The sequence below is a fragment of the Leguminivora glycinivorella genome, chromosome 17 (assembly GCF_023078275.1).
Source record: "Leguminivora glycinivorella isolate SPB_JAAS2020 chromosome 17, LegGlyc_1.1, whole genome shotgun sequence".
NCBI lineage: Eukaryota > Metazoa > Arthropoda > Insecta > Lepidoptera > Tortricidae > Leguminivora > Leguminivora glycinivorella.
In genome coordinates this window covers 17,072,274-17,093,907 of record NC_062987.1, presented here as the reverse complement: position 1 = coordinate 17,093,907, position 21,634 = coordinate 17,072,274, and the positions used below count along the sequence as shown (strand labels likewise).

General features: G+C 39.8%; 1 protein-coding gene across 1 annotated transcript in view; it reads right to left on the bottom strand.

Annotated features, from left to right (window-relative positions):
• Positions 1–21,634, bottom strand: part of LOC125235103 (kinesin light chain) — a 59,085-nt gene that overhangs the window by 6,919 nt on the left and 30,532 nt on the right. The window contains exons 7-12 of the mRNA XM_048141537.1: positions 21,075–21,227; positions 19,832–19,936; positions 17,036–17,162; positions 15,912–15,990; positions 3,766–3,875; positions 1,804–1,920 (exon numbers count right to left, since the gene is read on the bottom strand). Of these exons, the coding sequence (XP_047997494.1) occupies positions 1,804–1,920; positions 3,766–3,875; positions 15,912–15,990; positions 17,036–17,162; positions 19,832–19,936; positions 21,075–21,227 (691 nt within the window). The remainder of the gene's footprint in view (positions 1–1,803; positions 1,921–3,765; positions 3,876–15,911; positions 15,991–17,035; positions 17,163–19,831; positions 19,937–21,074; positions 21,228–21,634) is intronic.

The following is a 21,634-nucleotide window of genomic DNA, read 5'->3' as shown; positions in this document are numbered from 1 at the left end:
AGCAAGAGTCTGAATTAAATATAATATATACAGGGCACGATTTACAACGTCACATAGGTAGGAATTTGTAGCGAATATACTTTCTAAGCTACACAAAATCGGTATTTTTCAAATACATATTGCCAATTCATTTCTCGATAGTTATTAAAAAGCGTTTAATAGCATTGGCGTCTTAGCACTATGCATTTTTTAAATATTCAGAGCTGTCTATTATCAAAATATAAATATTTAATGTTATTAAAATACTACTTCGTAGCATTACTTATTATTAGCATAGGCAAGTACACGGTAATTTTGGTTTTATCGCTAAAATAATTTCAAAGGATATTACTGGGTACAAATATTTTCAAAGGTAACATGTGTAGCTCTGTTATAGAACTTACTTGCTGTACACGAGCCACTTGCTGCGGCGTTTGAAATGTAAATCGTGTTAATCGGTGCCCCGTCGCTAGTGCTAGCGCTACTTGTTATACTCGTACATACATTATTACATATATTGCGTGGAGAGAAGCATAAATAAAAAGTTTACTTAATTAAATCTGGAATATAAAAATTAAATATTTGTGTATTAAATTTTAAATAAATAAAAATAGTAAATTGGTACGTTCTATTTTGTAAAATTAAGGCAAATTGAGGTACGTTTTTTTATCATTTAAGCTGTATCTACTAAACAGAATGTTCCAATTTAAGATGAAATCGAAATGTGTACTACTGTACATAACATAAACCCACTAATGCTCACAGTTGCAACCGCAGTAGAAGCTACGAGCGCAACATCGATAAAGGTACTTGTCCAATGATGTAAATAAACGAAACGTCAAATATAGTAAAAGAAAATTACTAGTGATTGAAAATGTCGTTAAAATTATGTATTAACATTGATAATTTCGTTGCTAACGTCAAATGATTTTCAATTTTACGTCACGCAATATCTAAGTAAAAACCAACATTTTATTCGTTTTCGTCACATTTGCAACAATCTTGTGGAAAAGGCTAGTTTTTTTTTAATACTACGTCGGTGGCAAACAAGCATACGGTCCGCCTGATGGAAAGCGGTCACCGTAACCTATGGACGCCTGCAACTCAAGGAGTGTAACATGCGCGTTGTCAACCCATTAGAAACTTGTACACTCCCGTGTTAAATGCTATTTAGTTCAGAATTCATAGTGCCTAGCATAAACATTAATACAACTCACGACAATAAAAAAAAAGATTCATTTATCTTATTGAACCATGTCATCCCCTCTTCTACCTAGACTGTCAACATGTACAGTCAACCAATTGGAACCCTAGGCCACTGTAGAACTATGTCATAGTAACGTTATAAATCAGATTGTAACAAATCTCTTACTGCTTTTCATTTTGACATGGTTGTAGAGTGGCCTAGGGTTCCAATTGGTTAAGTGTACATGTTTGGACGTCGCGATGTGGCAACTGCAAGCTTGTGGGCACCGTAACCATAAATTAAATATAACAAGATCATACCATCCCATATATTAAAATGCGACCGCCTACGAACGCGCGTACACTCCACCACACATAGATGGCGCCACAAAAAAATGCCTTATTGCCACCGATTATTTGTATATTGGCATTAAGTGTCAATTCCGAGCCGTAAATCTATGTCAAAAGTGACACTTAACGCCATCTACAAGTATAATCGAAAGCTACAAGACATTTTTTTTGTGGCGCCATCTATGTGTGGTAGAGTGTAAGCGCGGTCTTAGGCGGTCGCATTTTAATGTATGGGATGGTATGATCTTGTTATATCTATGCCGTAACCTAGCGGCCGGTAGTGCGTACCTCCTTGCGGCTGCGCAGCGCGCAGTCCTCGAGCGTCTCGGCGGCCTCGTACTTGCCCTGGCGCCGGTACAGCGCGCCCAGGTTCTTCAGCGTCGTGGTTACCGTCGGCGAGTCCACCTGCGAACCATGCTCGGTGTACTCACACTGAAGTCTTAAGGTATCTCAAAACTTGAGGGTACTTAATATCGTCTTCGGTTACCGCGATATTTCATGAGTTAGAAATAAAACTATGGAAACGGATTATATCGCGTATAATGAATTTGCAATTCAGCCCGACGTTTCGAACACTTTACAGCATTCGTGGTCAACGGGTGACTCCATGAATGCTGTAAAGTGTTCGAAACGTCGGGCTGAATTGTAAATTCATTATACGCGATATAATCCGTTTCCATAGTTTTATTTCATGAGGGTATTTGTTATTTTTAGGTTAGGTAGGATATTAACTTTTTCATGAATGCGAATAAAGCATAGAATAAATTTAAAAGTTTGAAACATGGATCCCTACTATGACTTTTTAACCTGTCGTGTGACGCCTGTCAATTTTCATACAAGTGGTTAAAAGGCTACTCGAGTTAGAAATTCGCCAATTGATAGCCTTATCCACAAAGCGAAAAGCGTTGAGAGGCATTTTTATCGTGCGGCAAGATTTGCTGCGCGAAGATAATATGTTATGTGTGGACTAACGTAATATTTAACGATGGACCACAACGCAGGCAGATGCATAATGATTTTGTATGATGCAGAAACTAGAGGCTATTACCACTAAGGAGACTTTTTGTTACTAAATACAGGAAGCGTGCATATACTACTTGTAGCCCACTGGAACCCTTTTCAGTGCAGCTTATAACATTTTGCAAGAAACCTTAGCGTGAAGTGTCATAGCGCAGCGGTCCTAGCCATAGTGTAAGATCGTTTCCGCTACGATAACGAAATGCCTGGTGCTTCTCTAACGCTGTTCTATATTATTGCTCCATTGATAGTCGCTCTGAATCGCAAACGATTAGCCAAAAGATGGCTGACTTACTAACACAAAGCACCATAGTCTACACGTTTTATAGAGGCAATTACACTGAAACAATGTCGTTTGCCATGAAAACAATATCGGTTTAGTAACCTCATACTTTCCATCGAAAATTAATGATGGCAGACTTTCTAACGCGTATAATCCCTATAGGACAAAGCATATCTATAGCTACACTAGTTTTAATGAAAAAGCACAACTACACACATTACTGTAATAAGATATAAAGTGTATGTACATTGTGGAATACCTTGGCAGCTTTATGCCAACCGCCATATGATATGAAGCCACCTGCTTTGGCATGAAGTGTCAATGTGCAGTTTATGGCACTTTCTAACGCGTACAATCCCTATAGGACAAAGCCCATTTGTGTCGCTTAACTTCAAAACTGGGTAAATCCATTCTGCTATAAGGTTGATTATCTTTTGGGTCATATTATATTTTTTATATATTCAGCCTTAAAGCAGAATTGATTTACCTAAGTTTGAAGTTAAGCGACCACATTCAAAACTACACTACACTAGTTTTTATGAGAAAGCACAACTACACACATAACTGTAATCCATACTTCCATACTAATATTATAAATGGGAAAATGTGTGTGTCTGTTTGTTTGTCCGTTTTTCACGGCAAAACGAAGCGACGAATAGACCTGATGTTTTAAGTGGAGATAGTTGAAGGTATGGAGAGTGACATCTAAGGCTACTTTTTGTCATTTTCTAACACGAGCGAAGCCGCGGACAAAAGCTAGTACGATATAAATCCACCTGCTTTGGCAAGAAGTGTCAATGTGCAGTTTATGTTTCCGATTAAGGCTAAAATATGATGTTTTCTAACGCACAGTCCCTATTGGACAAAAGCACATCTACGCACTAGTATTTAGAAAGCACAACTACACACAACTGTAATAAGATATAAAGTGTATGTACATTGTGGAATACCTTGGCAGCTTTATGCCAGCCGCCATATTCCCCGTACGGCGCGTTCTCCTTCTGCAGGTGTTTGTTCTCCTCGCGCTCCTCTGCCACTTGCCAGATGGGCTTGTTGTCACCTGCAATGTTGGTAACATTAGGACGTGTTGACTGGGGTATTAGACCGATCAATTAGGTTGGGAGGGACTTGATAATTGGCGTAGACAATGATCTCTATAACTGTTCATCTTTAGGAGTCTTTTTCAACAGTAGTCATAGGGCTTACGGCGAAATTATGGTCAAAAGCTGCACTTTATGCAGAAAGCAAGCCACTTTGCACAGTAATACTAGGGACCAATACAAATGATTTCATCCGAGGAAACACGATTTTCATCCACTAGAATTCAAGATGGCGGACAGTTTCCAAAATGGCGGCCGCATATCTTTAAAAATTTATAGAATCATAACGGCTGCACCGATTTTGATGGTTGGGGTGTCTATCAGTTCGTATTGAAAAGTTTATTAATATAAAAAAATAAAATCATTAAAAAAATAAAGATGGCGGTCGAATAATAAGAAAAATATGAAATTTTCAAACTTTTTTTTTCATTCTCGTGAAATTTACCAATAAATTTTCTATAACATGGCCGCTTTTTTATGTATTTAAATTAAACCTGATAATATTATCTACATAATAAAATAAAAATCATGAAAATCCGTTGAGTAGTTTTTGAACTATACCTATTTCAAATGGAGCGCGCGGATTTGAAAGACGTTTTTGCACGTGATGTAAAAAAATTTGGAAACATAACGGCTGCACCGATTTTAAAGGTTGGGGTGGCTATCAGTTTGTATTAAAACATTTATTCATTTTTTTTTTAGATAACCCGTTTATGTGTCCCACTGCTGGGCAAAGGCCTCTCCCCGTGATTTCCACAGCTCCCGTTGGTGTGCTATTTCTGGCCAATTAGTCATGAAGGTGTCAAAGTCGTCCCGCCATCTCCATCTGGGCCTTCCACGTCCGCGCTTAATTTGAGGCATCCACTTGGTGGCTATGTTGGCCCACCTATCCGGGTGCATGCGACAAACGTGGCCTGCCCAGTCCCACTTTAGTCTGGCGGTTTTCTCCCCCACATCAGCTATTCGTGTTTTGGAGCGCAGTGTAGTGTTTCGGATGCGATCCATCCTAGTAACACCTAAAATACTGCGCTCCATTGCTCGTTGGCAAACCTTCAATTTGGACTTCTGACCCTCGGTGAATGACCACGTTTGGGCACCGTAGGTGAGGACAGGCAGAATACACATGTCAACGAGTTTGCGCTTCAGTGACATTGGAAGGTCGCCCTTCATTAGCTCTTTCATGGACCAGTAGCTCTTCCATGCATTTTGAACTCGGCGCTCAACTTCCTTGTCTTGCCGATCGTTGAAAGAGACTAACTGGCCCAAGTAAATATACTCGTTGACGTATTGTATAGTCTGCCCGTCTACCTTTACCCCAAGTTTCGTGCTATTAGTCATCACCTGGGTCTTTTCGCGATTCATTACAATATAAAATATTTATTCATATAAAAATTAAAATCATTTAAAAAAATAAAGATGGCGACCGAATAATGAGAAAAATATGATTTTTTTTTATTCTCACGAAATTTACGAATAGTTTTTCTACGATATGGTCACATTTTTATTTATTGAAATAAAATCTGATAATATCATGATGTGCAAAATAAAACAAAAAAACATTAAAATCCGTTCAGTAGTTTTTGAACTATACGCATTGCAAATTAGGGTTGTGTCGTTCACGAACTATGAACTGTTAGGAATAAAATCCCATCAATGACCGAAATGAACTGAATCTTTCCGTGCTCTGAGAATCGGTCTTTGCTCATTTAGTTCAGTATAGGATCGGCGAACGCGAGCGGTTTGGATCAAGAACGAGTGTGTGACTGCGCCGACCGAGAGCGAGAACTACTTAGCAGAGCAACAAAAAAAGTCAAGTTTTCATATTAAACTTCGGTTACTTACAACCTTTCGGCCCGGAATGTTACTATCTGTTGACATTTTGACACTATTTGGTCCCATTCGTTCTGATCTTTCCGACCGCAGTGGTCACTGGTCTGTCTGAACTAAATGAGCAAAAGACCTAAAAGAGCGAACTAGTTCGTGGGAGCGATTGAACGAGATCGGAGCGCTCCGATCAACGAACGAAACGGCACAAGCCTATTGCAAATGAAGCGCGCGGGTTTGAAAGACGTCTTTGCACTTGATGTGATGCATCGTATCGTTTGGTACCGCTATACTTACACGAAAGACTGGTTATTTATTTTGGTCACAATTTACTATATTACTGTTCGGAATCAATGTTTTTAGTATTTATATACATTATTAGTTTTTTATTCGAGTTTAGGTATATTTAGATAACCCCCGTAAACTTTGATGGTCATAATTTTTATTTTAATACGTAAAAGAACTTAAATAGGTACACATAACATTTGTATCACTTCTATAATCTCCGACAACTTCTGTAGGGGGCTACGGAAACATAATATATTAATACAAAACTTATTTTTTGCTTCTCGTCTAGGACATACTGAAAGATAAAAGTCATACAAAATGATATCAAAATATAAGGAAATAATGAATAAATAATAATTTATAATATCATTTTTGCAAAATAAGTTTTATTTCGGCAACTGCCTTTGCAAATGTTACATTGCGCAGGGTAGACCCACGACACGTACAGCGTATTGTTTCGCAGCCTTTTTCACAACCGCAATTGACCAAGTATACCCATTCATACCATATCTCCCTGTTTTCAGACCACTGCAGTACCCAACTATCATTGTACGTCTTCCAACCCCAGGGTGATGGCATAGGCACAGAAGTAATATCCAGAATATGGGGCGTTGTTATACGACACGGAGCGCAAGGTGCCGATGTTGGTTACTAATTTATTTTTGGTGGTAAACAGTTTCTTGCTCAACAAGTTCAGGTGAACTTTTCAAGCATGGCGATGGCGATTATTCCTCCAGGAAGCCCTTGTAGTTACTGCGATGTTTCTATCAAAGCTGGTATAACTTCAGGGCGTGCAAACAATGTTTTAGAACATGATTTTTTCCTTTTGTATTGAAAACAGAAGCGGTGTCAGACGTAAAGGCGTAAAAACCACGAAGAGCGGTCTTTCAGGATCCAAAGTGTTGGCTATTTTATAATTTATACTCTGGCAGGTTATTCTCATTTGAAATATTAAGATAATATACTAGACAAGACTTGGAAATTTCCCAATATAATTATTATAGCTCCATAGATCCCATGATTAATGCCAAATTGGGACCGTTCTTAACATATATTTTAGTGAGCAAGCGTGGAGTTTACCACCCTGAACTCATTCGAGGCCTCTTCATGAGGCAAAGACCTTTCGAGGCTCTAAGCTAGGTCCAAACCCGAATCTGGCCACTGACTTTACGTCTATCCTTCACCCGTACTTCAGTAGTTTTTATTTAAATACCAAGACATCTGTATCGGAAGATCTGATGATACGCGTGAGTCCATGTTCCGCCATATCTTTTGCGCGAGGTACAATGAGGCTATCGGCTTCTTCCGGTTACGTTCCTATGGTTTACCCTGAAATAGCAGAGCAAATGTTCTCTGAGGAAGTAAATTGTTTAGAAAAAAAATTCACCACACTAATAACATCAACAGGCTACAGTTTCTGGAAAAAACCTTGTTGGTTGTCAGTGTCTTCCTGGAGGAATAATGGCCAAGCTTGAAAAGTTCATCTGCGGCCTATATATGATCCTTTATCGGTGAACTTGGTGCGCAAGGAACTGTTTCCAACCAAAATTAATAACGAGCATCCCACCAACTTCGTCAGCACTACAAAAACATACGCTCCTTGTCGTATAACAAGCAGACCATCTCGAAACGTAGACTAAGTAGACGAGAAAAGAAAATAAGTTATTTTATACATAGATATTTCTGTAGCCCCCTACAGAAGTTGTCGAAAATGATCTCTGTAGTCCTTGGAAAGGACAATTGCTATTAATACAAATGTTATGTTATGTGCATTTTAGGTGTTAAAATAAAAATTATGACCATCAAAGTTTACGGGGGTTATCTAAATATAAACTCGGAATAAAAAACTAATAATGTACATAAATACTAAAAACATTGATTCTGAATAGTAATATAGTAAGTTGTGACCACAATAAATAATCAGTCTTGCGTGTATAGCGGTACCAAACGACACGATGCAGCACATCAAGTGCAAAGACGTCTTTCAAACCCGCGCGCTTCATTTGCAATGCCTATAGTTCAAAAACTACTTAACGGATTTTAATGTTTTTTTTGTTTTATTTTGCACATGATATTATCAGATTTTATTTCAATAAATAAAAATGTGACCATATCGTAGAAAAACTATTCGTGAGAATAAAAAAAAATTAAAAATTTTATATTATTCTTATTATTTGGCCGCCATCTTGAATTTTTTAAATGATTTTAATTTTTATATGAATAAATGTTTTAATACAAACTGATAGCCACCCCAACCATTAAAATCGGTGCAGCCGTTATGATTCCAATTTTTTTACATCACGTGCAAAAACGTCATTCAAATCCGCGCGCTCCATTTGAAATAGGTATAGTTCAAAAACTACTCAACGGATTTTCATGATTTTTATTTTATTATGTAGATAATATTATCAGGTTTAATTTAAATACATAAAAGTGCGGCCATGTCATAGAAAATTTATTGGTAAATTTCACGAGAATAAAAAAAAAGGTTTGAAAATTTCATATTTTTATTATTCTTCGGCCGCCATCTTAAATTTTTTCATGACTTTAATTTTAATATTAATAAACGCTTTAATACGAACTGATAGACACCCGAACCATCAAAATCGGTGCAGCCGTTATGATTCTATAATTTTTTTTAAAATATGCGGCCGCCATTTTGGAAAATGTCCGCCATTTTGAATTCTAGTGGATGAAAATCGTGTTTCCTCGGATGAAATCATTTGTATTGGTCCCTAGTATCACTGTGCAAAGTGGCTTGCTTTCTGCATAAAATGCAGTTTTTTTCCGTAAGCCCTATGACTACAGGGCTTAGTTCTCTATGAAGTCCATAAAAAATATGCCAGTTTGAAAATACAATCCTACTTATTTAGAATTATAATATCAGCAGTTCTCAAAAAGTTTGTACAAAAATTAAATTTGTTTTTTTTTTTTAATTCCTATTTTGTTACCAAGATTTTTTTGATGAATTGAGATTTTAGTAAGTTTGTTTCGTCAGTAAGGTTCTCTAGTATCTATAATATATTTTCTTAATTATAACAATTATCCTGTATATATCTTACGAAAGTCGACTTATATTACTAAATATTGGTAACAAAATAGGATCAACTAAAATTTGCTAACGTGGCTATGTACAAACTTTTTGAGAACTGCTGATTTAATAATTGAGTAATAAAACATTCGGGTTTCTTTTTTAAGTTAAGCCTTTCTAACTCTATAAGGCCGTTGGAGAAAATTTCATAGCGACCATTATTCGACGCATCAGGTACAGTAATTTTTACTATAATGAAGTGTACATTTAAACAGTAATTTAGGTGTGTACTATAATAAATAAATATGCCTTATTGATCGGACTAAGCCAAATATAGATAGTTGTTATGTTGAAAAGATAACTTATATGAATTAATATAAATATATACAGGTCTAAACTACGCAAGGTTCATTAAGATACGAAAGGCACACTAAACAGGTTTTAATTGAAAAAATACGTAATATTAATATTACATAAAAAGTGGTAATCTACGTGAAATTAATTTTCATATAAGTTATATTCCACACAAATAAATGTACAAATGTGACACAAGTCGGGAAGGTGTGACACAGATAGACATAGAAAAGAAACAGTATCAATAATAAAAAGACGACATATAGTTTAACTAGGGAACAAATCAAGTTATTTTATTAAATATTTTTTGTTTTTTTTTTCAAGTAGTTACACTACCATATATAAGTTATAAACTGGTATAGACACCATACACTGAAAAAGCGATCAAACCAGGTGACAATGCCGGGAATCGAACCCGGGTCTCTCCAGCGATCGCGGCTGACGTGCTTACCGCTACACCACCTCGACCGCCGTGGTACCCGTTGAAAGCTTTTTCTTTAGAGTATTAAATCTATTTCAGTATATAACTTATGACATGTAGTTAGTCATTACAAGTATCATGGCCTTTCCTACCTGTGCCACACGGAATCCAAACTTGTGCCACTTACCTAAAGCTCATTTTTAAACAACCACCTGCCGCTTCTTTAGTTATTGTCGGGTTGTTTCGAAATGAAAATAAAACGTGTTTACGACCTCTGTTTAATGACCAGAACGGATAAAAAATAAAATATTAAATCAAATTGTTAGGATATAAAATAATTGTTTGAATAAAATTGTAAGGCACTCGTACCACCAAAAGCGCTTCTTCGTTTACTATGGGTTATCGGCGATAGAAAGGAACAAAAGATAGTCGCTCCCGTGTAAATAAAAGAGAGAGCGAGCGATTTATCATAGTTCATCGCTCAGCGACGTACTATAACTCGCCCGCGCTATCATCGAGTCTCGCTTTCGGTGGCACCAGTGACTATTGGTTCTGTATTGAGTACGGAGCGAGTCATCATCCTCCTTGCGTTATCCCGGCATTTGCCACGGCTCATGAGAGCCTGGGGTCCGCTTTGACAGTACGGAGCGAGTATAGTCAACTTATTTAAATTCTAATCTTTAAAACCTTCACAATAAACGCTAAAGTGACTTCTATGGCAAATAAAGCGCGGTGTCAATACGAAAGGGTTCTATGGGTTCTAGAGTCTACGATTCAAAATGTTTGACCATATAAATTGTGGTAATAGAATATTTGAACTACTAAATACATTTCGATATTTATCACAATAAAACCAACAGTAATAGATCTCTTTATAAACGTTATTAATGTGAATATTTGTTTCAATGATTCGCTCCAGCGTCAATACTATAACAAAGCAAATATATAAAATAATATTTAAAACAGTAACATTTCAGGTAGTATTGTCATTTTCATTAGGAACCCTGTGTACAATAATAAATTTTATTTCATTAATATTATAAAAGGCACTATCTCTCAGCCACAATTATACTTATAGCTACATTGGCAACAATCATTGGACTATATTTACTGCATAACATTAGGCACTGGTCCCACCAAAAGCTAGTATAGTATGAATTTTTTGAAATGAACGTTTCTAAACAAAGGTATTGTTCCTTTTGTGTTGAGCGGGTGCTTCCGTGCTAAGACAGCAAGATAGTTTAAAAAGCAACTGACTCCTGATAATTGTAAGGTTCAAATCTGTGCAGCAGCAAATTTGAGATAGATAGTTTTGTAAATGTGAAGCGATAGACCACACTGGTATAGGTGCGAATACACAGCGCTTTTGTTTGCTGCTGCACAGATCTGAACCTTACAATTATTAGGATACAGTTGCTTTTTAAACTATCTTGTTGTCTTAGCACAGAAGCTCCCGCTCAACACAAAAGGAACAATACCTTTGTTTAGAAACGTTCATTTCAAAAAATTCATACTATAAGCGATGCGCTATCGGTAATAGAAACGAAAAAAATAGTCGCTCCCATGTAAATAAAATACACGATGAAAGCGCGAGCGAGTTATAACTATAGTTCGTCCCCGAGCGATAGGTTATAAATAGCTTGTTCTCTCTTTTATTCATACGGGAGCGACTATCTTTTGTTCTTTTCTATAGCTCATCGCTAACTCGCTGTTGGTGAGATCAGTGCCTTCTTGTATAACATTATACAATCGTACTGATTTCCTTTTAATCCAGAAAAGGCAACAGAGATTGTATTTTTTTATTTTTCCTTGATTCTATGAACGCGAGTTCAAAGTCAAGCTAAAGTACCTTATACCTTATTTGAATTAAAAACCTATTATAATAAGTTCAGCAGAAGAACACTTGAATGTCGGCCCACAATATTAGGTATTATTGTGCTGATAATTATAGTTTTTCTGCCCTTCTAATATATTATAACTTAAAGGCCGTAAGTAAAAAAAGGTTTTGGCCAAGAATTTTATATATATCTCTGGATAGTGCGTGCCGACCAATGAGTTGAAGCCAGGTTCATTCACCTTTACTCCTATGTTCTATCTCATTCCAACACTGTGATGTATTGCCAGATAAGTTAATAAAAAAAACGTATAAAACATTCTTCAATCAAATTGACTTACTTTTCTTTGTATTATACAAAAAAAAACTCAATCAAAAACCTTATTTCTCCGGTATTTACCTCCTGCGTACTATGGGAACACTAATAATAAAAAAATATGCCCGATATGTCAGAATTGTCAAAATTCATTCACCGATTCAGAGATTTATTTTGCAAAATAAACGTTTTTCGACGATTTACTTAAGTTCTGAGCTATGTATTGCATAGTGAACCATTGTGGAAGTAAATGGAAACCGAAATCCGACGTAAAATTTCACAAGTAAGTACTTATTTTACCAAAATGTTCATAAACCTCACTGGCAATAAATTTTCTTCTATTTTGCTTGTAATCTTGGTTAGTTCTTATCATTATATTGTTTTCATTGTCTCAAATTATATCAAAATTCCCACGAATAGGTTTAGAACGATAAATATGACCTTTAAAGAAAAATAATGCTATGTGTGGTTTTACGACTAGGGTGACCAATCTTTTTTCTTGCATGGTATTTACTCTTATTGAATGGAGCTAAATCTATCAACTTGGTACGGTTTCTATGTTCATAGTTCATATCACAGTATAATAATACCAACTTTATATAATTTATGTCTTTACAATTAACATGAATAATATTAAACTTTTCAGTGTTCCAAAAGATGAAGGAAGGAGGCAGCATTGGCTGTTGGCTGTCGATTGTACCGATAAAAGGAAATGTTTCAGAGCGTTCGACAATTTGCAGATTTGCACTTTAAGCCTGAAGATTATGACACAGAAAGAAATTTTAAAAATCAGTCCAGTAACGACGGATATATCGTGGCATAAACATTAAATTGAGATACATATATACATGCGAAGAGAATTGAAATACGTACGAATTGAGAACCACCTTCCTTGAGATTTGGGGCGGCGCTTAAAAATAAAGATACTGTTTTAAAACGTCCTAGTATTTCATTATTTCCCCATTGACAAATACTTCCCTCATATTTTTGTGGCTATTCCCACTAGTTACCACCAAGTTTTTACCTGTCCTAACTACTGGAATTTCCCCCACATTGTTAATTACCACACCGGGGGTTGATAGCTACTGGGATTAGTTTTCCCAGTAGTTACTACCAAAATATTATTGTGATGGTTTAAAGTGACCTTTAATAACCACAGGTGTCAGTTAGTAAAAGACAAATACTTATGTAACTCCGTATAGACAGATAAAGTCTAAGAAAAAAACGTACCTCAAAACCATACAGAAAAAGGTACGGTGAGCTAGATGGCGATACACCTTTGGGGTAGGTACGCTCAGATAGATGGCGCTAATATTAATATTTGACATTTTAACACATATCAATATCATATCAAGCTGAGAATATTGTCAAAACGGAGGTTCAAAGGTTTTAAGCCTGTGTCGAGAGATGTAATACGTCAAATTCCGCGGGATATCCCTAATGTATGCTTAATCATGGACACCCTAAAGAAAGAGATGCAAGACCGGCGTGACGTAATTCAAGGTCAAATTTTCTGGCTTCAAAGTAATGTTCGGCGTGGAACATCCATGTATATAAGATTCTTGGTTTTGGCTATGGAAGTTAATCTATGAGAGAACAGTTTAATTTTGACCGCTTTTCTTTCATGCAGGAAAGGAAGCGACGTAGAATAGTAGCGACGGACAGGTTCTATTAGGATACATTTCTACAGCACATGTGCACAATAACACATAATATTTGTCATTCCATATGCTTGCTTCTACCCGCATGGATTAGAACCTTCATTTCTATAATGAATGATATTTATTGTCCATCATTGGGACTGAACCTACATTAATCATATCAAAATGGTATTCTGTAACTTGCGCATCTATATTAGTATGGATGGATGTTTTGTATACATATAAAAACAAGTATCCTATTAAATAAAAAGCTACTTACTGCCTAACTTAACATTTTATCTAGACCCTTAATAAACACAAGAAAAATACTTCACTAAGAGGTGCCCATTTATTTTGAATGCTCTTTATTAATGTGGGCACCAAACTGTCTAAAAAATCTACCTAAAATCACTAATGGCAAGCTAAATACCTAAATATTAGAACTAAAAGCGAACTGCCAACATTCGAGACAAAATGCATTAAGAGATCTATTAAAAGACAGAAAAACATTGCACAATATTAAAACGATAGAATATTTAAAAACTGGAACATTGAACTGGTTGAAATTATGCTTAAAACATTCACAAATATAAAATAAAAGTTTAAAATAAACTATCAATTTGGCACCAAATTTCGTCCCACTTACAGCCATATTATTATTGAATAAATATTCGCATTAACCTCAAAATTATTTCGAAATCATGCAAATATTTTTTTGCTTTTATATTTTTTATATAAACTCTACTATATACATCAATTAGTATCGCATATCTAATTACAGCCTCCAATGATAATCGCACAAAACCCAAGTAGCAAAAATAAAACAATACGATAAAATAGTAAATTTAAAATACATTAAAATAATAGAAGACATGCTATTGGGATTTGAGCATCGGTATTACGTTTTAATATAAAAATACCCTCCACCGTAACCAAATTTAATTGCAAATAAAATCTTAACTTAAATAAAATATAAACTGCCTCTGGTAACAATCAACCGGTTAGGAAAGATTACTTTAACGAGTAAATAGATCCATCATAGTAAATATACGTTCACGAACAATATGAAAGATGTTACACACAATTCAATAATAAATTTTTGCAATTTTATTTGACATGCAAACCGCATATAAGGTCACTCTAAACATGCACTTCCCAAAGTAGTTAATAAAATGCTGCCCATTTTTCTTACAATGATAAGATTACATACTTAGGCCAGTAAAGGAAAAATGTCTTCGATCACATGTAATTGTCGAAGAATTGATCTGAGGGTTTTATTTACTGGCCGAGGTGCATATACTATTTTTCTGTTTGACAGAGCCGTGAAGTGGTAACTTCCTTTAATACAACGGAGGCCAGAAAAATAATAAGACAAACAGCTATTTTATCATCGGTATTCAATCTTACCTAACTGGTTAACGTTGACCATTGCCTGACCAATTCAATAGACAGTACGAAGCTAGTCAGAATTAGTAATTACTAATAACCTAGGTAACCTGCCTAAAGCCTATCCCCTATTCGAGACAGTGGAGTTATTCAAGCGGTATTATTCGTATTATGCGATTGGGAATGTCCGGCCGGTCCTTACGTTAATATAGCTCTGGTTATTTTTTTTGCTTTTTATTTAATGACGTTATGTACTCTGAAATGGTAAAAATATACGTTAAAAATAAGCAACGTAATAGTGTAAGCGAAATTAAAAGGTAATTGTCAATTGGGTAAAAGAAACATAACAGATATTGAAAGGGGTTGTCAAAAAGATAGATATGGACGAATAGTACTGATATGTTTCTTTTACCTCATCTCGACTCATAACATAACATATTAACAATATAATTAAAAAAAATTTAAACTTTATACATTTTCTGTAAAATTAAGAACGTGGTCCCATTTCTAAACGGAGTTTAATAGAAATGGCAAAAAAAGCACTATGGTATAATCTAAATACATTTCAAATTGAATGATGTTTAAATAATTACCAGCACCAAGCTGTATGTACAAATTATTTATTGACCGAAGCGATAGTAGAGGTGCACAGTCTAGACAGAGTAGCCTCGATTACTATTTTGAACAGCTGACTAAGGGCCGCCATCTTGCCGGGCATTGCCTAGCGAGGCTTCTCGGTCATTGTGGGCTAAAAACGTATAGCGACTTTTTTTTATTATTATAAATGGGCTTCTCTTGGTCTTTTTGTCCATTTCTATTGTACCCCTTGACAGAGGTCTATACAGCGTGAACAAAAGGTGAAGCATAAGTATAACTAGTTTAATGTCTCGCGATGGACTTACCGTCGATGGTGCCGAACTCGCGCTCGTGCGCCCGCGTCAGCACTTGCTTGTACAGCGTCTCCGCCTCTTTGTACTTGCCCTGGGAAATATTAATAATTATATATTACTTCACACGTTTAACACTAATCAGCAGTGAGAAACTATTCGCTTCGTGACTTCTCTCCGCTCAGCTCTGCATTGCTTCGAACAACTTGGGTCGGCACAACTTGCACAATCAGATAATTATTTGAAACAACTTAAACTAGTCTAAAGAAATAATGCCATTTATAAGAGTGGAATAACGTGAGTCGCCCCTGAATAAATAATTTTGTGCCTGGTAGTAATACTATTTATTTTGTATTCTGTGTTTACAGTACCTAATACGAAACGATCCCAAATTCTGGACGGAGCTCTACACAACTTTGTTTTTGACTTTTTCTTTACAGAATGAAAAAGTTTACTTTTTGATATTATGTAACTTCTCGTTTTTGTAACCTCAAACTTATTTTTGATTTAAACTTTGTTGATTTTATTTTATTTCAGATTTCAAGACTATTAAATTATCATTAGCGGGTTATTCATATATTAATATTACTCATTACTCATAAATCAAGTTGAAATACTGTTCGACATGTTTCGACCCAATTTATGGAGCACATTGGCCGCTTTAACTGATCAAGGAGATGACTGAATACGTGAGAAACACCCTCTTGAAATCCATACTAATATTATAAATGGGAAAGTGTGTGTGTCTGTTTGTTTGTCCGTCCTTCACAGCAAAACGGAGTGACGAGTTATCGTGATTTTTTAAGTGGAGATAGTTAAAGGGATGGAGAGTGACATAGGCTACTTTTTGTCTCTTTCTAACGCGAGCGAAGCCGCGGGCAAAAGCTAGTAATTTAATATATTTTAGTCAAGTCCCCAAGTGAAGGAGTTTAGCTAAAAGTGTACTGTAGCTACTCGTATAGTGTATTATAGTATAATGTGGTAATGTTAGTCTGTCAGAAGCGACATTGGTCTAAGCGCGGCCGCGGTGAGCGGCGGCCATACATTGGAGCGAGACACAGCGATGGGATTTTTCATTCGCACGTATGGCTGCCGCTCACCGCTGTCGCGCTTAGACCAATGTCGTGGCTGGGCCCTACCTGTTTGAGGTAGCAGGAGGCGAGGTTGTTCTTGGTCTTGGCGACGTTGGGGTCGTCGGGCCCGAGCTTGCTCTCGTATATCTCCAGGGCGCGCTGGTAATACTGCTCCACTTCTTCATATTTATTCGTGGTCGGTGCAACTGGCCCTTTAGAATAGGACATGGTATAGAGTCGTGGGGTGTACCTGGTTCTGGCAGAGCAGCGCGAGGTTGTTGAGCTGCTTGGCGACGTCGGGGTGGTCGCGGCCCAGCACGGCCTCGCGGATGCACATGTGGTCGGTGCAACTGGCCCTTTAGAATAGGACATGGTATAGAGTCGTGGGGTGTACCTGGTTCTGGCAGAGCAGCGCGAGGTTGTTGAGCTGCTTGGCGACGTCGGGGTGGTCGCGGCCCAGCACGGCCTCGCGGATGCACATGTGGTCGGTGCAACTGGCCCTTTAGAATAGGACATGGTATAGAGTCGTGGGGTGTACCTGGTTCTGGCAGAGCAGCGCGAGGTTGTTGAGCTGCTTGGCGACGTCGGGGTGGTCGCGGCCCAGCACGGCCTCGCGGATGCACATGTGGTCGGTGCAACTGGCCCTTTAGAATAGGACATGGTATAGAGTCGTGGGGTGTACCTGGTTCTGGCAGAGCAGCGCGAGGTTGTTGAGCTGCTTGGCGACGTCGGGGTGGTCGCGGCCCAGCACGGCCTCGCGGATGCACATGTGGTCGGTGCAACTGGCCCTTTAGAATAGGACATGGTATAGAGTCGTGGGGTGTACCTGGTTCTGGCAGAGCAGCGCGAGGTTGTTGAGCTGCTTGGCGACGTCGGGGTGGTCGCGGCCCAGCACGGCCTCGCGGATGCACATGTGGTCGGTGCAACTGGCCCTTTAGAATAGGACATGGTATAGAGTCGTGGGGTGTACCTGGTTCTGGCAGAGCAGCGCGAGGTTGTTGAGCTGCTTGGCGACGTCGGGGTGGTCGCGGCCCAGCACGGCCTCGCGGATGCACATGTGGTCGGTGCAACTGGCCCTTTAGAATAGGACATGGTATAGAGTCGTGGGGTGTACCTGGTTCTGGCAGAGCAGCGCGAGGTTGTTGAGCTGCTTGGCGACGTCGGGGTGGTCGCGGCCCAGCACGGCCTCGCGGATGCACATGTGGTCGGTGCAACTGGCCCTTTAGAATAGGACATGGTATAGAGTCGTGGGGTGTACCTGGTTCTGGCAGAGCAGCGCGAGGTTGTTGAGCTGCTTGGCGACGTCGGGGTGGTCGCGGCCCAGCACGGCCTCGCGGATGCACATGTGGTCGGTGCAACTGGCCCTTTAGAATAGGACATGGTATAGAGAGTCGTGGGGTGTACCTGGTTCTGGCAGAGCAGCGCGAGGTTGTTGAGCTGCTTGGCGACGTCGGGGTGGTCGCGGCCCAGCACGGCCTCGCGGATGCACATGTGGTCGGTGCAACTGGCCCTTTAGAATAGGACATGGTATAGAGTCGTGGGGTGTACCTGGTTCTGGCAGAGCAGCGCGAGGTTGTTGAGCTGCTTGGCGACGTCGGGGTGGTCGCGGCCCAGCACGGCCTCGCGGATGCACATGTGGTCGGTGCAACTGGCCCTTTAGAATAGGACATGGTATAGAGTCGTGGGGTGTACCTGGTTCTGGCAGAGCAGCGCGAGGTTGTTGAGCTGCTTGGCGACGTCGGGGTGGTCGCGGCCCAGCACGGCCTCGCGGATGCACATGTGGTCGGTGCAACTGGCCCTTTAGAATAGGACATGGTATAGAGTCGTGGGGTGTACCTGGTTCTGGCAGAGCAGCGCGAGGTTGTTGAGCTGCTTGGCGACGTCGGGGTGGTCGCGGCCCAGCACGGCCTCGCGGATGCACATGTGGTCGGTGCAACTGGCCCTTTAGAATAGGACATGGTATAGAGTCGTGGGGTGTACCTGGTTCTGGCAGAGCAGCGCGAGGTTGTTGAGCTGCTTGGCGACGTCGGGGTGGTGGCGACGTCGGGGTGGTCGCGGCCCAGCACGGCCTCGCGGATGCACATGTGGTCGGTGCAACTGGCCCTTTAGAATAGGACATGGTATAGAGTCGTGGGGTGTACCTGGTTCTGGCAGAGCAGCGCGAGGTTGTTGAGCTGCTTGGCGACGTCGGGGTGGTCGCGGCCCAGCACGGCCTCGCGGATGCACATGTGGTCGGTGCAACTGGCCCTTTAGAATAGGACATGGTATAGAGTCGTGGGGTGTACCTGGTTCTGGCAGAGCAGCGCGAGGTTGTTGAGCTGCTTGGCGACGTCGGGGTGGTCGCGGCCCAGCACGGCCTCGCGGATGCACATGTGGTCGGTGCAACTGGCCCTTTAGAATAGGACATGGTATAGAGTCGTGGGGTGTACCTGGTTCTGGCAGAGCAGCGCGAGGTTGTTGAGCTGCTTGGCGACGTCGGGGTGGTCGCGGCCCAGCACGGCCTCGCGGATGCACATGTGGTCGGTGCAACTGGCCCTTTAGAATAGGACATGGTATAGAGTCGTGGGGTGTACCTGGTTCTGGCAGAGCAGCGCGAGGTTGTTGAGCTGCTTGGCGACGTCGGGGTGGTCGCGGCCCAGCACGGCCTCGCGGATGCACATGTGGTCGGTGCAACTGGCCCTTTAGAATAGGACATGGTATAGAGTCGTGGGGTGTACCTGGTTCTGGCAGAGCAGCGCGAGGTTGTTGAGCTGCTTGGCGACGTCGGGGTGGTCGCGGCCCAGCACGGCCTCGCGGATGCACATGTGGTCGGTGCAACTGGCCCTTTAGAATAGGACATGGTATAGAGTCGTGGGGTGTACCTGGTTCTGGCAGAGCAGCGCGAGGTTGTTGAGCTGCTTGGCGACGTCGGGGTGGTCGCGGCCCAGCACGGCCTCGCGGATGCACATGTGGTCGGTGCAACTGGCCCTTTAGAATAGGACATGGTATAGAGTCGTGGGGTGTACCTGGTTCTGGCAGAGCAGCGCGAGGTTGTTGAGCTGCTTGGCGACGTCGGGGTGGTCGCGGCCCAGCACGGCCTCGCGGATGCACAGAGCGGCATCATCGGTCAAAATGTATGAAACGGCCAAATTTTTTGTGATTATAGCATTGGACTCTTAATAAATTTTGTTCATTATGATCTCAAAATTTTATTTCACCGTGTTTATGGCGCTGCTTGATAAAAAAAATCTACAGTATACAGTTTCCCATTACCCTTCCCTACCCTACACTTCCCAAAAAATTAAAATTCTTAGATATCATTCGCAAAACCTACCTACACTGCAATCTACCTACGAAACCGACACATATCACGCTTGTGGGTTCCGAACTCTTTAAAAAGGAACTGAAAGGAGTAAAATTCCACACACTCTTGTCTCGTATGTAACTTCAAAATAATCAAAAGTGTCCGAAATACAAGTTAAACGTAAAAATATAAAATCCAATACCCTGCTTTACGCGACCCCGTATAGCGCGGATTGACTATAACGCGATTTTTATTTTGATGGATCGGAACCAAACGCCACTCAGAAAACATTAATTAGGTAAATAGTTTTTTTTTTTAAACAAAAAATAGCACTTTTTTTTAAATGTAAAATGTTAAAGTTCCTTTAAACAAGCAATGTGATTGTAATTTTTCAAGTAAAATATAAACTACTTTCGGTTTTATTCTAATTTTAGTACCTTATTCAAGTGACCCCGATATACGCGAAATTCGCTTTACACGATTTTCCCTGGAACGCATCACTCGTGTAAAGGTATCCATACTAATACTATAAATGGGAAAGTGTGTGTGTCTGTTTGTCCGTCTTTCACGTCGAAACGGAGCGACGAATTGACGTGATTTTTTAAGTGGAGACAGTTGAAGGGATGGAGAGTGAAATAGGCTACTTTTTGTCTCTTTCTAACGCAAGCGAAGCCTCGGGCAAAAGCTAGTTACTGTATAATTCTTACATTGAATAGTAAACTGGAAACTTCAATATTCAACCTTCCTCCATCGCATTAGACTTCACCCTATACTAGAGCAGACTCTTGAGGTCCTTAAGGGAAGGTGACGCTAATTTTAGACGACCTTATAGTTGATGTACCTCGTTTTCCATAAAGAACAGCCAGGTTGTTGAGCGTAGCGGCGACGGCGGGGTGGTTCTCGCCGAGAGTCTTTTCACGAATGGACAGAGCGTCGTTCAGCAAGTTCGCCGCTTCCTTGTACTTGTTCTGGTCCCTGTAACAACATGTCACAATTTAAAATAAGCCTTAAACTTAACCATAACTTAACAATTTCGTAATTTTACTTAAAAAAAAAAGTATGTGGACTAAAATCCAATCGTGTAAAGACGATGTTCTTAGCACTATTTAAACCTGCTTGCTCAGTGGGACGCTCACTTCCCTAGGAAGTATTCTGTATGAAAGAGATATCTTTGTAGCTCACCTATAACGCGAAGATGTGCAACATAGTAGCCACATCAGTGTGCATAGCCGAATGCACAAACGCTCAGTATGATATCCATTTCGTAGCTATCTATCTCTATCGCTCTTGTGTATTGGCGCAACAGAGGCAGACTACTTTTCTTCGGCATTTCAGTGGCATTTCGCGTCGTAGAAATGCCATTCGGCTACACCACTCCAAGG